The sequence below is a fragment of the Glycine soja genome, chromosome 6, assembly GCF_004193775.1.
Source record: "Glycine soja cultivar W05 chromosome 6, ASM419377v2, whole genome shotgun sequence".
In the NCBI taxonomy this organism is placed as follows: Eukaryota; Viridiplantae; Streptophyta; class Magnoliopsida; order Fabales; family Fabaceae; genus Glycine; species Glycine soja.
This window is the reverse complement of record NC_041007.1, coordinates 40,028,848-40,042,283: the sequence shown is the minus strand read 5'-3', so window position 1 is coordinate 40,042,283 and position 13,436 is coordinate 40,028,848. Positions and strand designations below refer to the sequence as shown.

Sequence of the window (13,436 nt, the reverse complement as noted above, 5' to 3'; positions counted from 1 at the left end):
GATATAGTGAGAAATTAATTTTATGTCAAGCAACTCTTTCTTTCGGTGAGCTTGATGAACACGTTTAGAACGAATTTTGGGACGCAATTTTACAGTCTCTTCACGTTAGTTTGATTTGTTTTTTTTTTTTTAATGGAATGAAATGAAATTTTAAAAAATTGGCTTATAGTCCCTAAAAAATTTGGAGTAAATTCAGTTTTAGTTATCTATTTTTATTTTATTTTTAAAAATAAGTTATTCTCTCGAATTATAAATAGTATGTTTTTAGTGTCTAAGTACTCATTTGAGAGCATCGAATTTAAGGGACTAAAATTCTTATTCTTTATATTTGAGGGGATAATTTTTTTTTTATAAAAAAAATTTGGAGGATCAAATTTGGATTTTCTTCAAATGTCAGAAACTAAAAATATAACTAACTAAAAATATAATTTTACAAATTTTTATTTAAAATGTTAATAACACTATTTTCATTCCTAATTTCTTTTTATAAGACTTTTTTAAATGGTATTTTATATTTATTTTTTTATTAAAATATGCTTAATTAGTTTATAATTAATATTAAAAATTAATAAAATAAATTCATTCTCTACTATATGAGAAGTAAAGAAGTTTAGCACATTAATTAATTAATTAGATGTAAAATAATTAAATAGAATGAGTTTGAGGACGAGTTCCAATAATTTTAAAATAATTTCAGAAAAAGATATAGAAATTATTAATAAATTTGATGTTATAAGTTAAATTAACTGAGGATCTGAATTAGGTAAAATAATTTTTTTTAATCTTGTGTGAATTTAATTTGAAAAAAAATAAAATTAAACTTGTCAAATTAAGTATTTAAGAGAACATACTTAACCGCCACAACTCAACTTGTCGGGGTTTGGATTTTTTTCATTCCGCATAGGTTCCGTGTTCCAAACAGTAAGGAACCACTCTCTTCTCTCTAACTCTCTAAACGGTGACCCATTCAGTGCAAAACAAAATTGCAACAACAATTGAGCTTCCGTTGAAGAAATAATTGTTATTTTTTTTTTCTTCTTCCTGGATTTTGATTTTTTTTTATTATCTAATTGTACGTTCAGATGAGTTTGAGTATGAGCTTGTGCGGTAATTACAGTCTTCAGCTTCAAAATCGCAGAATCGTAAGCTGCAATCTTCACCAGGATGGTGAGTCTGCCAATTTCTCTGCGTCCATGCCATGCTTATCATAAATGTTTTTTTTTTTCTTCTAAAAAAGAATAATTTGCTGATTTTTTTTACTGTTAATGTTTTTGAAGACGTGTTAGGAAAAGGTCCTATGAATTTCTTTATTATTATTATTATTGGATGTGTAGACCATGTAGCGAGGGATTCAGTTCTTACTTGTTCCAGGTTAGTCAGTGCTCGAGTTTGAGCCCTGGGTATGCACTAGCATTAAATTCTCAGGGAGAGTTTTGCCGTCTCTGGTGGTCCTACCTGTCTCGAGCAGGATTGTCCCTGGTAGAGAATATCAATGATTTATATATAAATAAGTTATTGGATGTGTATGGTTTCATATTTTTGGTTAATTAAAGATGTGGTATGGAAGGGCACTTCATGTTTTTATCGTTGGGATTTGGAACAATGTTTGTTGCCAATTATTTCATCAGATGTTGCTATCCTTTGTTTGGTTCAACGTTCATGTCTTTGAACAAAATGTAAGACATGGTATCCTTTCTTTGTTTTTTACTTCCTTTTTTTGGTTATAGGCAGGCATATTGTTCCCATCAATACGCACCAAAAACCTTCCAAACCTGAAAAGTGTCTTCGGTCCAAATGGAAGATTAATGGCAATAACATTGGGACATGCATTGGAGTCATGACAGGTACTGTCTTTGAACATATGGATATTGTGGATTATATTACCCTCTCATGTATCCCTTGTTTCATTTCTTAAATTTGTCACAAGATAATGTGTTTTCCAAACAAACTTCTTGCCGTGTTAATCTCATTTTAGTGGTTCTTCTTCTATTGGGATAAGGCATGCTATTTTGTAAAACAAGCTTAACATTATGCTGCACAGGCCTCTTGTACACGCTTATTAATTTTTCTTTTTCTCTTTTCTTTTCCTTCTTTTGGGAACAAGGAACTTGCTAATATCAACTTTTTATGCCATATTTGCAACTTGGCTAGGGTGGCTTATAAATAATTCTCAAACTCTGCTCTGTACTGTGATACTGCTATGACATTGATGGATGGGATTGGTTGATTGTATTGGTGAATGCTTCTTGTTTCCATTTTTTCAGTGGCACACTTGGTTGCTCCAGTCGCTGCAAAAGCTGTAAGTATGAATAACTATGTTGGTGATTTGTTTCAATGTCTATTTGCAACCAAATAACTTATGGTGTTATCAACTCTTTTCAATGTTCCTTTGATGTGTATATTCTTGGAGTTGTTTTTATTTTCTTTTTTAACAAGGTCACGTAAGAACCTAATGTATATATTGTTATTGGATGTAAACTCAATCAATACATATAATGGTCTAGTAAATCTTGGTTATTGCGAGGAGAGAATACATGACCGGCACTTTTTGTTTCCTTTTATTTGTGTATGAGATACTGTACTGAAGTTGCTAGCTTTTGTAAGCCAATGATGACTAGGAAAGGTTGTTGTCAATGCCTCTTTGATAGTTGAAATGACACAAATTGTTCCAAATCCTTATAAATACTATACATCCAAGTCATTGTGGCTGCCTCTTTTGTGTCATTTCTTGAGGAACTAGAATTATTTTACTGAATCAGGAAGTGGCTGCTTCTATTTATGCTTTGGCTGATGGAAGCCTCGGTGACTGGTTTGGAGGCTTTCTATTTTCAGCTGGACAGCAGGCCAATGAAGCTGTTCAGGGCCAATTAACCTCTCTCAGTTTCACTAGGTGCACTTTAAATTCCTAAACATTATTTTCTTAGTATTTTTTTCCCTGAAAATTCGAAACACATGTTAATAGTTTGTTGTTTGCTGTTTATTTATGTTCACAGTTTGGCTGTAATTTATGGGGCTGGGCTTGTTACCAGCCTTTCTCCCTGTACACTTAGTGTCTTACCACTGACCCTTGGTTACATTGGTGAGCATGCTACTGTTTGGAATTTTCAGTATTATTACCTTTTTAGTTGCCTAAATTTGTTGTTTGGAATATTTCAGGGGCATTTGGCTCTGGCAAAAGCAGAGCACAGGTAAAAACTAGCTAACTGTGTTATTTGGGTGACATTATTCTTATCTATTTTTACGGCCATGTTTGAGGATTGAAGTTTACTGATTACTAATGCTAAATAATAATATAGCAAGTGATATGCCATTGTGTAATATTAGTTAATTAAATCTCTGTTTTTAATCTTTTAGGTTTCTACTAAGATGCAAAGATCTGATATGTAGCAGCATTTTACAACCACAATGCCTTGCATTTTATTAAAGCAGGCTTCATATGTAAAATGCTTGGACCTTTGGTCTTTTGAATTTGACTCCCTCTAATTTTTATTTAAACTGTATACATTGAGCTTAGTTTAGTAAGATGCATATTTGAGGAGGTCATTATGACCCATAGCATTGCATATATGAATTTTTCCGAAAGTGCATCATTTCCTCCTCTTGTCTTGTTTCTATAAATTCTTTTTGAGAGACTCACACACAGAGACAGAATTCTCACTAATATCATTCTCTTTTTCTGTCAGGTTGTAGGAGATTCCATTGCATTCTCCTTAGGCCTTGCAACCACGTTAGCACTGTTGGGTGTAGGAGCTTCATTTGCAGGAAAGGCTTATGGACAGATTGGCCAAGGATTACCTTTGGCAGCTTCTGGTTTGGCTATAATTATGGGTCTGAATCTTCTTGAGGTACTGAAACAGTTTCTCTTCCCCCTTCTTTGTGTTCTAAAGGTTACAGACTTTCAGGTTTTGAAAATCTGTGCTATTAGTTTTCTTGTCTTTTTTATTTTCATTTCCTTTTGCCTGCAACAACACCCGTAACTCACTCAGTCAGAAGGGTTATTCACTGCATTTTGGAACTAATTATACATAATGTTCTTTACAAAATCTTTAAATCTTATTAAGAATTACAGTGGATTAGGCCTGTCAAAGCTCAGCCTTGTAGTTTTCTACTGTTCAGGCTTGAGATAATTTCTGGTGCTCTAAGTTTTATGATTAAATTATGAATTGAAATGTTCATACAAGTTTTACATTAGTTACCTTAAGCTCTGTGCAGTTACATTTTGTGCATTTTCATTGGAGATAGTTTGATGCGTAACATGTGTGCTTACAAGACACTTTCCAAAGTTATAAGATTTTTAGAGTAGTGACACACTAACACAAGTTTTAAAATCTAATCCATTATAAAAGTTTTGTTGAATAGACATTTCGCCATATTTATGTTTGTAATTCACTTTGAAATTATTTTGCAGATCATTGAATTACGGCTCCCCTCATTCTTTGACAGTTTTGATCCACGTGCAGCAGCTGCCAATTTCCCATCCAGTAAGTTTATGCTCTTATGCTGACTTGAGTTCTTTCATTATAAGTTTGAAAGCAGCACATTTACACGAACAAATTCTACTCATAGGTGTGCAAGCATACCTCGCCGGGCTTACATTTGCCTTAGCTGCCTCACCTTGTAGTACACCTGTCTTGGCCACCCTTCTGGGATATGTTGCTGCATCCAAGGTACTTTGTAATTTGTATTAACAACCATTAGGTCTTCATTGTTCATGCAGGGTTGGCAAAAGAACTTGAGGCAAACCAGTGTTATTTGCTCTCCAGTTCTAGTTATTCAATTCAAAATCTCAGACAGATCTACTATGATAAATTTCATCTGTTTCTAAAATTTTGAACCTAATATGTAGGATAACATTTGTTTTTGTTGTTGTGCTTGTGCATCAATGCCCCCATGACAAATTGCTTTATGGAGCTCCAAAGTAGAAGGGATGCTTAATTATTATATGTACATCATTGCATAATAGTATAATGACTGTTTATTTTCTGGTCATTTGTAAGTTAACGAAGAAAATGATGATTTCTTGGCAGGACCCGGTGATTGGAGGCAGCTTACTTTTAACATACACAACTGGCTATGTTTCTCCTTTACTCTTGGCTGCTTCTTTTGCTGGAGCACTACAGGTCAGTACATGATTTTTTGGTTTTATAAAATAGTAACTTTCTAATTATAAACGAAGATGTCTCGTGGAGAAAAATATTTCTGATTCAAATCTGTATTGGCAGAGCTTGCTCTCATTCCGCAAGTTCTCGGCATGGATCAATCCTATAAGGTAATTTTTATTTTTATTTTTTGATAAGCAATTAAGCACATAAAGGGTACACACTCATGTTCTCCCTACACAATTTATGGTCTGATTATTTTCTAGTTTCCTCTTGTTGAATTTCATAGCTTCCATGGTTTCTTATGCATGTTACAATTTTCTTGTCCCACAGCGGAGCAATGCTGTTAGGTGGTGGTGTATATACGTTCTTAGATAGGCTGTTCCCAGTCACAATGGTGATGTAGAAAATCTCTTGGCTCTTAACATGCTGTGATATTTTACATTAACAGTTCAATGTATATATGTCATACAAGTATTCAATTCAATTGGAATAGAAATCCAAATGAGACTATTGCATACCACAGCCGAATTCTTCTTCATCCAAATACATAATATATTTGTTTTGGCGTGCAAAATATTGCTATATTGGTAGGAAACTTACTGCATTGGACCATTTATTAACTTCAACGGAGCAAAATTTTGATAATGATAATCACAATGACCAAATCATGCTCTCCTTTAAGGGATGAGAATTGCAGTTTTCATGGTTTCAATCTTACACTGGGTCAGTCTCTTTAAACATAAAGCTGGGGTGGCACATTCATTACTATTACGAAAGATTAAAAAAGAATACCACATGCAGTTTAAGCTGAAACTTGTAAGATTCACTCAAAGTAGATATATTTAGCATTTTGCATGTTTAAATATAACAGATTTGCCTGTTAAATGAGTCGAGCTTAATTGATATGAATTGCTAATGTAACCGTCATGGGACTTGTTACTGAGTGAGATCTTTGTAATTATATTAAAAAAATATGCAATAAAATTCAAGAATCCTTTTCATACTTCAGTTGTATCCTCCATTATTAAAGCCATATTGAAGACATTCAAGTCATCTTAGCCTTAGTGTTCTTTTATTTTTCAAATAAGGTTTTGAATAATTTATCAATTACACAACTTAAATATTTGAATAAAATAAAACGAAACACTTGCCCAAGTAACTATGACGTATTATGTTTTGTACATAATTATAAGGAGGGGTGACATGAAACGAACAGTTGCAGTACACAAGATATAGAAGAGAAAAAGAAAAGGAATAAATAATAAATATCACTAAATTTTATTGTGAATACACCTATGGATACAAATGAAGCAATCACCCGTAACAAGAAAACTGAACTGGCTCAGTAGCTCTAGATATGGTTTACAACCCAAGTATACGGGTCAAGGGAAAGAAGAAGAGTGCACTTTTCTGTAACTTTTAACTAATCTTCTGTGGTATATGACATAGCAGGGGATGTTAAGCAAAGGCCAATCAGTGTTTTGCAAACATTCCTTGTGTTAAGGAGGAAAAATCATAGTCGTTCCCTGTCTTTGAAGTGTTCGATGATGCTGGAGAGGCTGATTGAGGTTTGCTCGCTTCCGTTGGCGTGGAACCATTAGAGGGAGCAACTTGTCCCATAGCATAGTAGCTGCATCAAAAGGCACAACTTAGTTAACTAGAAAAGAGAAACATATATACGGAGTTATGTTTCCTACGATGACTTAAATGAATAGAAGCAATGTATAGATCCTGGACAAATAATGAGATATAGATGGCTTAAATGAATGAGATTTGTTGCAAGGATTAACAGCATATTTGAAACATAATCTTCAGCTAATAAAGCCATATCATAATACTGGTACATTTGTGAGAAATGTTTGAAACAAAAAATGTCTCATTGGCATGTGTTCAGGATAAGATAGTTGACACAGTGTAAACAGAACCCCCTAAATAGCCTTTTGGCAGCACAACCTACACTACACACATAACTAATTAATTTTGATTTAGGGAACCGTGAATCCTTCTGATTGGCACCAATATCAACCCAAGATAATTCAGAATCATATGAAGATAATAATTCAAGCAAAATCCCTAACAAGTTACCCAAACTGAAATTCAACAGACTTTTAATTAATAAATCAGTGTACCTAGATGGTGGATATTGAACTGAACTCCCAGCTGAATGGGCTGCATTCATGTTCACGGTCTAACACAGAAGGAAGAAGAAAAATAAATTGCAGAACAGATAAGAAAAAATCATTAATCAATTAACTTAATGCCTCCATGAATTATTTACCTGCATGAGTTTCTGTAACTCTTCCTGACTACCCATGGGCATTGCACCAGGCATTGGGTAGCCAGCACCCAGCCAACTTTGGAGAGGAATGTTGGACCCAGGTTCTTGTATGCTGGCCAGGTACTTGGAATCCGTGCCACCAGATTTAGCAGCAGCAGCAGCCATTAGAAGAGACTGTTGTTGTTGTAAGCTGGCCAGGTACTTGGGATCCCCACCAGCAGATTTAGCGGCAGCCATTAGAAGAGACTGTTGCTGTGCCAGCATGGCCAGCTGCTGTTGATGCATTGCAAATGGAGATACCACATTGGACTGCAGATGTCCAATTTACTGGGTCAGGTAAAATCTTATTCACATACCAAAACATAAAAACCCATCTAAGGATAGAGATCAACGACTAAATTCACTTGTTTTGGTGTCTTGGATAATAACTCACATCGGGCAAGGAGGAAATGTCAACAATATAGAATGTGTATATTTTAAAAAGCATTTCTAACCATATATATATATATAAACTCAAAGAAGTAACTCAGCCTTAAACAAACCTATTGAAGCACTGGCACATACCTTCTCAAAGAGGCTCATGATATCATTTTTTAGATCTTTTTGTGGTTTTTCTGGAGTTAAACTTGGTGTAACTGAAGGTGAGTCTTTAAATAAATCCTCAATTCCAGAAGTGGACTGGCGTGTCGACTGGGGTGTACTCTCAATTGCTTTTGGGGCATCAGTCTTCTCAGCTTCCGATGCCTCTGCAGCAGCTGAAACAATTATAGATACAAAATTAAAAACTAAGGCAAACACAGCATAATCACCAAGAAGCTTCTTCAAAGCTTCAAAATCAATGCCTGGAAACACTTTCATTGGTGCTTTCATGATGTTTTGTTTTTTTTGTTTTTTTGTTTTATAGAAAAAGGAAGCCTATATCATACACTGAAAACCTGCCCAGTTATTATCATTAGCTGCCCCTGAGCCCTTTTCATTTGGATCATCCATAGACAACATGTCAAAAAGGTCCGTAGCATAGTCAACTTTTGGAGGGGAATTTTGTGTTGTTTCAGTGGTCTGTTTTGAAGTTTCAGCTTGTGGTGGTGGTGCAACAGGTTCCACTTTCTCAACATGTTGAGGTTTTGCCATAGGAGTTACCTGTTCAGAAATTGATTGTTTTTACATGTCTAAAAAGAGCAAGGAAAAAAATTACTTTTTACAGAAAGGAGAAAGAAAATGACAAGGTAGAATTATCTATGTTAATTTCTCAGTGTCATAGTTTATCATAAAAGTAGTTGAAAATGCATACAGCTATAAATTATTTTATATAATATTTTATTTTTTATTTTTATACCCCATTGCCCAGAGGCTCTTCGCTATGCGAAGGTATGGGGGAGGGATATTGTACGCAGCCTTACCCTTGCATATGTAAAGAGGCTGTTTCCGGATTCGAACCCATGACCAACAAGTCACCAAGGCACAACTTTACCGCTGCACCAGGGCTCGCCCTCAAAATTAATATTTCTCTCACTGATAATTCCAAACATCCATCACTACCAATATTTATCTCAATCGTAAAATTTCCCTAGAAGGGATCAGCATATTGGTTTTATTATGGCATAACTTGGACTAAAGTTGAGGGCGAGCCCTGGTGCAGCGGTAAAGTTGTGCCTTGGTGACTTATTGGTCATGGGTTCGAATCCGGAAACAGCCTCTTTGCATATGCAAGGGTAAGGCTGCGTACAACATCCCTCCCCCATACCTTCGCATAGCGAAGAGCCTCTGAGCAATGGGGTACGAAGTTTTATAACTTGGACTAAAGTCCAAAAATCTTTTCAAATAAAGAGAGGCACACGAGAAAAGAAATACAGACTGTATTTCCTTGTAAACAAAAGAATTTATACATATTTTAACACAACCACAAGTAACATACATGGCAACATTAAGCTTATGTGTCAACATATCATAAACACAAAGTTAATAGTCTAGTCTTGTCTTGTCACACCATATTATTCTTTTTTTTTTCAATAAAAATATATTTGGTGACTATTTTTTATCTGACTGTTTTGAAAATCGTTCTCGATAAACAGATTTTAGAGTAGAAAATTGAGAATACATTTTAGTTTATGTTTTGCTGTATCATGGATACTTAACTGACGATTTGAGAAACATTTTGATAACTACCACAGCTGCCACCACCATAACAATACTTGAAAACTTGATTATCATTCAGAAAAGTGCATTTCAATTTCAGCAATCAAGCCAACTAAATTTTGAAAAATGCAACGATTGCTGCTTTTATTCATTTTTGTTTCAATAGAGGCATTCAAGAATCATACATAGCACCTATTGGGGCCTTTTTTTCTTAAACATAAGAGGGTGACATCCTAAATTTAAAGTTAATAGCTTATTTATTTTATCTCCAAGGCTTATGGGGGAGCTCCGCGCATTTTCCCTTCTTTTATTAGTTTTTATAGCTCACATAGCTCATGAGTCAAAACACTGATAGCAGAACAGACTCTGCAACCACAATGTCACATACTCACATATAATTCAGCACATGAATACAAGAAATGTTAAATAATCGTTATAGCACTGCCATAACGCAACAACATGGCATTTTTCAACCCCTCTGCCATAGGCAAGAGAGAGAGAGAGAGAGAGAGAATTTACCAGCTCAGGCCCTTTGGGAGGAGCAGGAACACTAATTCTTGTAGCAGGAATTGCATTTGATGGTTGGATTTTCTTCGTTTCCTCAGGCTTTTGCCAATGTGAAGGACTTTTCTCTTCTCGGAAACTAGAAGGTGATTTTGGTTTCTCATTCCTTGCAGCCCATCTCTTCTCTTCGTACCTTTAAATATATGCAATGATTAAAAGCAAAGAATCATCTTCACTAGGTGCACATAATAAGAAACATACACTTCTAACTATACAAAGATTAAAAGGAAAAAAGAAAATTGAGTCTGGTAGAAATGTTCATCAACAGACATACTTTGCACGAATGAAATTTTCAATTCCAACTCTATCATAATGTTGGGGTAATTCTGCTTCCCAGTAACTATTTGCCTTCTCATTTCCCATCGCTATATAGGACCAAAAGGAGAAATTCAAATATAATGAGAAGACTATATGACTAATGCATAATAACAGAACTAAAAATAACCACAAGGTCATGACCATTTAGATTCCCTTACATTGAATGAATGCAACCTGCTCTGGGAGCCAGGTGTCCAAAGTTGCAGAGCGAACCTGCAGATAAGTTACCAAAGTAAGCATATAAATAATAATTGCACTAGCAAGTTGTGTAAGAACTACTTACTGTTGCGTGTTATCTTATCAGACTACATGAAATACTTTTATTTATAATGAAGGAGGTTTACAAAATAAGGAAACAGTAATAAGGGAAATAATCCCATACTAAACTGTTGTAATTAAAACATCAAACCAAATATTTCACAAGTTGAATTTAGAATCAGCCTTTAGTTTATATAAATATTTAGAGACTAAGGTGTAAAATGCCAATTGTCAGGACCTAGGACTAGGAGCCATGTTTCAGGTGTTCCCATATCAAATTGAGTCAGCATTGATATTTGATTTTAAATTGAAAATGAACGAAGTCATATTGAAACATTTTGTGAACCAAATAGATTATCAGCTTGGCATTCTTCAAGGCCACAGTAAAAAGAATGACAGTCTAACCATATATTAAAAAAAGGATGCAGTACCTCAGTGCTACTTTCTTATAACAACCAAGATGCAAATTACCAGGTAAAGAAGGCATGTATACTTTTACTACTGCTACTAATTTAGAATCCTTTTTATCAGGAAAATAAAAAAAATAATATAGTTTAGACTATTAAATTAACTTTTCCTAATTGAATTCACAAAGATTTTATTTCCACACATGACAGTCATAATACATAATTTCCCCCACATGATTTGGTTTCTGACAGATCAAACTGAAACCTTGTTAAAGAAACAGTAAGAGACCCACAGACCTCAATCACTTTTACAATACCAAGGAACATAACATTACCTTCGATATGTGTACCCCAAGACTTCTATGTATTCCAGAACACTGCATGCATATAAAGATGCCAAGATTGACACTAGCCCATCTTGGACCTCTGCAAATAAATTTTTATAGAAAATTGTGAAAAAACAATCAGAAAAAAAATCCCAGAAGATGCTTATCCAATAACAATCCAAGTTTTATGGACAGATTAGTATCTCTCTTTTCTTCTATTCCTATTGAGACGAAAAAGTGAGATAAAGATTGGATCATCTAGATCCAGCCAAATACATACTTAGCTTTGCAGTCAGCACATTCCTTGTTCTCTGGTAGTTTAAGAAGTCCCTCCAGTATCTGCATAATTAATTTAAAGTAAATAAATAAAATATTAAATTAAAAAAGGGAAAAAAAAGTGTAGTGAATGTAAATGAAGGAAAAAGCCTGTTAGAATATAAAATTAGCTTATATTCTAATGCTAAAGTTCATTTGTTGAAAAATAAAGGATTTAAAATATATAGCAAAATATAAGTTAGACACTCTTGACTGAAAACTTTCTTCAAATAAATTGAAATTGATCGACATTCTAATAGAGAAAAAAATAACCAACCACCCAAAATAAACAAACGAAGTATTGGCCTTTTCAGCTCAAAATATACACAAAATAAATAAACATTTATTCCCTTTTCAAATCATATAAGATCCCCCACAAAGCCCAACCAACTTGACAGATCAAATTCTCCTCAATTAGACACTTAACAAATACCAAACAACTGGAAAATCAAGGAAAAACAACCAAAGGAAAAATCAAAACGATCCAATCAATAAATTGAGAAACAACCTAAGGAAAAACCGAAGTTTGAAATATTCTCCAGATCAACCACAAAGATTTTGAGTAATTCCAAATTTCCAACCGATAATGCTTTCTAATAACTCCATAGTATATCCACTATACAAGCAAATGGCTTCAAAACATCTCCAAAAACAAAACCAGAAAATCAAGTAACAATTACCAATGGATTATAGAAAAATGGATCCAAACCACCAAGTACAATAACCTCGATTGATTAATTCAATCCAGAACATAATTAAACATAAAAAATACATCACAATACGCAGATCAAATTATGCTATAACCATTCATCCATTATCACCAATCAGCGATCCATTTCTTCACATCAAATTTTCGTTTTCCTTTTCATTTTATCCAAGAATACATAACAGCTGATCATGCCATATAAGCAATTACAAAAACTCGTCGCAACATCGAAGTTCAATTTCTCAGTAGGCGAATCGAACAGCGATTGAATCGAATCAAATCCGACAATTCAGAATCCTCATTACCACTATTTCATCGCCAAATCGAAATTCGCGAAATTCGGAAATGGCGTATCAACAACATATTATTTAACACCCATTATCGAAATTAAAGAAAAACTTGCAGAGAAGTGAAAACCTTTTTGTGTTTAGCGTTGAGCTCTTTGGAGACGTTGGCCTTCTCGTTCATGGTGCGAGAGAGAGGAAGACGAAGAAGAAGAAGATCGAAGGGCAAATTGGTCTTTTAATGCAATTTCTCTCTCCTCTCTCTCTCTCTCTTCCTAGGTTGTGATGATAAGAAGAAGAAGAAGAAGAAGAATGCCACCAGAACAAAACACACGATGATGAAGAAAAAAGAAAGAGATATCGCAGTTGCTTCCTTGACTTCTATTATTATTTGCGACTTCCCTATATTTTCAAGCTTTGCTCTCTTATTTTGGCTTTTCGCGCATAGTAACGTCTTTGTGCGGATCGGTTACGTTCAAATTTGACATTGAGTTTAAAAATGAATGTAATTAAAATACGTTGAAATTAGTTTGATACTTATCAATTATAGACCCACTTTTTTTTTTTTTTTTCTGAGCAGAAATACCTCTTGGAGAGGATGCTTATGGTTTGGCTAAATTACCCCACGGACTCTTAACTTTGTTTTAAGTTACAATTTCATCATCAACAAATTAAAAGTTGTAAAATAGTCTCTTAAATAATTATTTTAGAGCATGTTAGTCAATTTTGAAATAGTCTCTTA

General features: G+C 34.3%; 2 protein-coding genes across 2 annotated transcripts; one reads left to right on the top strand and one right to left on the bottom strand.

The window, feature by feature from the left end:
* Positions 1–864: 864 nt before the first annotated feature.
* Positions 865–5,640, top strand: LOC114416934 (cytochrome c-type biogenesis ccda-like chloroplastic protein). The gene is made up of 13 exons (XM_028381975.1): positions 865–921; positions 1,083–1,167; positions 1,728–1,844; positions 2,265–2,299; positions 2,760–2,890; positions 2,994–3,079; positions 3,157–3,188; positions 3,684–3,845; positions 4,409–4,481; positions 4,567–4,667; positions 5,028–5,120; positions 5,223–5,269; positions 5,433–5,640. Exons 2-13 carry the CDS (start codon positions 1,083–1,085, stop codon positions 5,503–5,505), a joined length of 1,035 nt encoding a protein of 344 aa, XP_028237776.1. The 5' UTR covers positions 865–921; the 3' UTR covers positions 5,506–5,640.
* Positions 5,641–6,335: 695 nt separating this feature from the next.
* On the bottom strand, positions 6,336–13,151 carry LOC114416933 (ADP-ribosylation factor GTPase-activating protein AGD5-like). Its single transcript, XM_028381974.1, has 11 exons — positions 12,828–13,151; positions 11,670–11,728; positions 11,399–11,489; positions 10,557–10,611; positions 10,355–10,445; positions 10,036–10,213; positions 8,307–8,520; positions 7,945–8,135; positions 7,381–7,689; positions 7,232–7,290; positions 6,336–6,732 (listed from the first exon to the last, which is right to left on the bottom strand). The coding sequence occupies exons 1-11, from the start codon at positions 12,876–12,878 to the stop codon at positions 6,576–6,578; spliced, it is 1,455 nt and encodes a 484-aa protein (XP_028237775.1). The 5' UTR covers positions 12,879–13,151; the 3' UTR covers positions 6,336–6,575.
* Between the last annotated feature and the right edge of the window lie 285 nt (positions 13,152–13,436).

Coding starts and splice junctions, on each gene's coding strand:
- LOC114416934 (XM_028381975.1), top strand. CDS start 1,083: ATGAGTTTGAGTATGAGCTTGTGCGGTAATTACAGTCTTCAGCTTCAA. Junction 5,121..5,222: donor CTTTTGCTGGAGCACTACAG/GTCAGTACATGA, acceptor CTGTATTGGCAG/AGCTTGCTCTCATTCCGCAA. Junction 5,270..5,432: donor GCATGGATCAATCCTATAAG/GTAATTTTTATT, acceptor CTTGTCCCACAG/CGGAGCAATGCTGTTAGGTG.
- LOC114416933 (XM_028381974.1), bottom strand. CDS start 12,878: ATGAACGAGAAGGCCAACGTCTCCAAAGAGCTCAACGCTAAACACAAA. Junction 8,521..10,035: donor CTCCCAAAGGGCCTGAGCTG/GTAAATTCTCTC, acceptor ATTTCTGAACAG/GTAACTCCTATGGCAAAACC. Junction 6,733..7,231: donor GTTCAATATCCACCATCTAG/GTACACTGATTT, acceptor CTTTTGATGCAG/CTACTATGCTATGGGACAAG.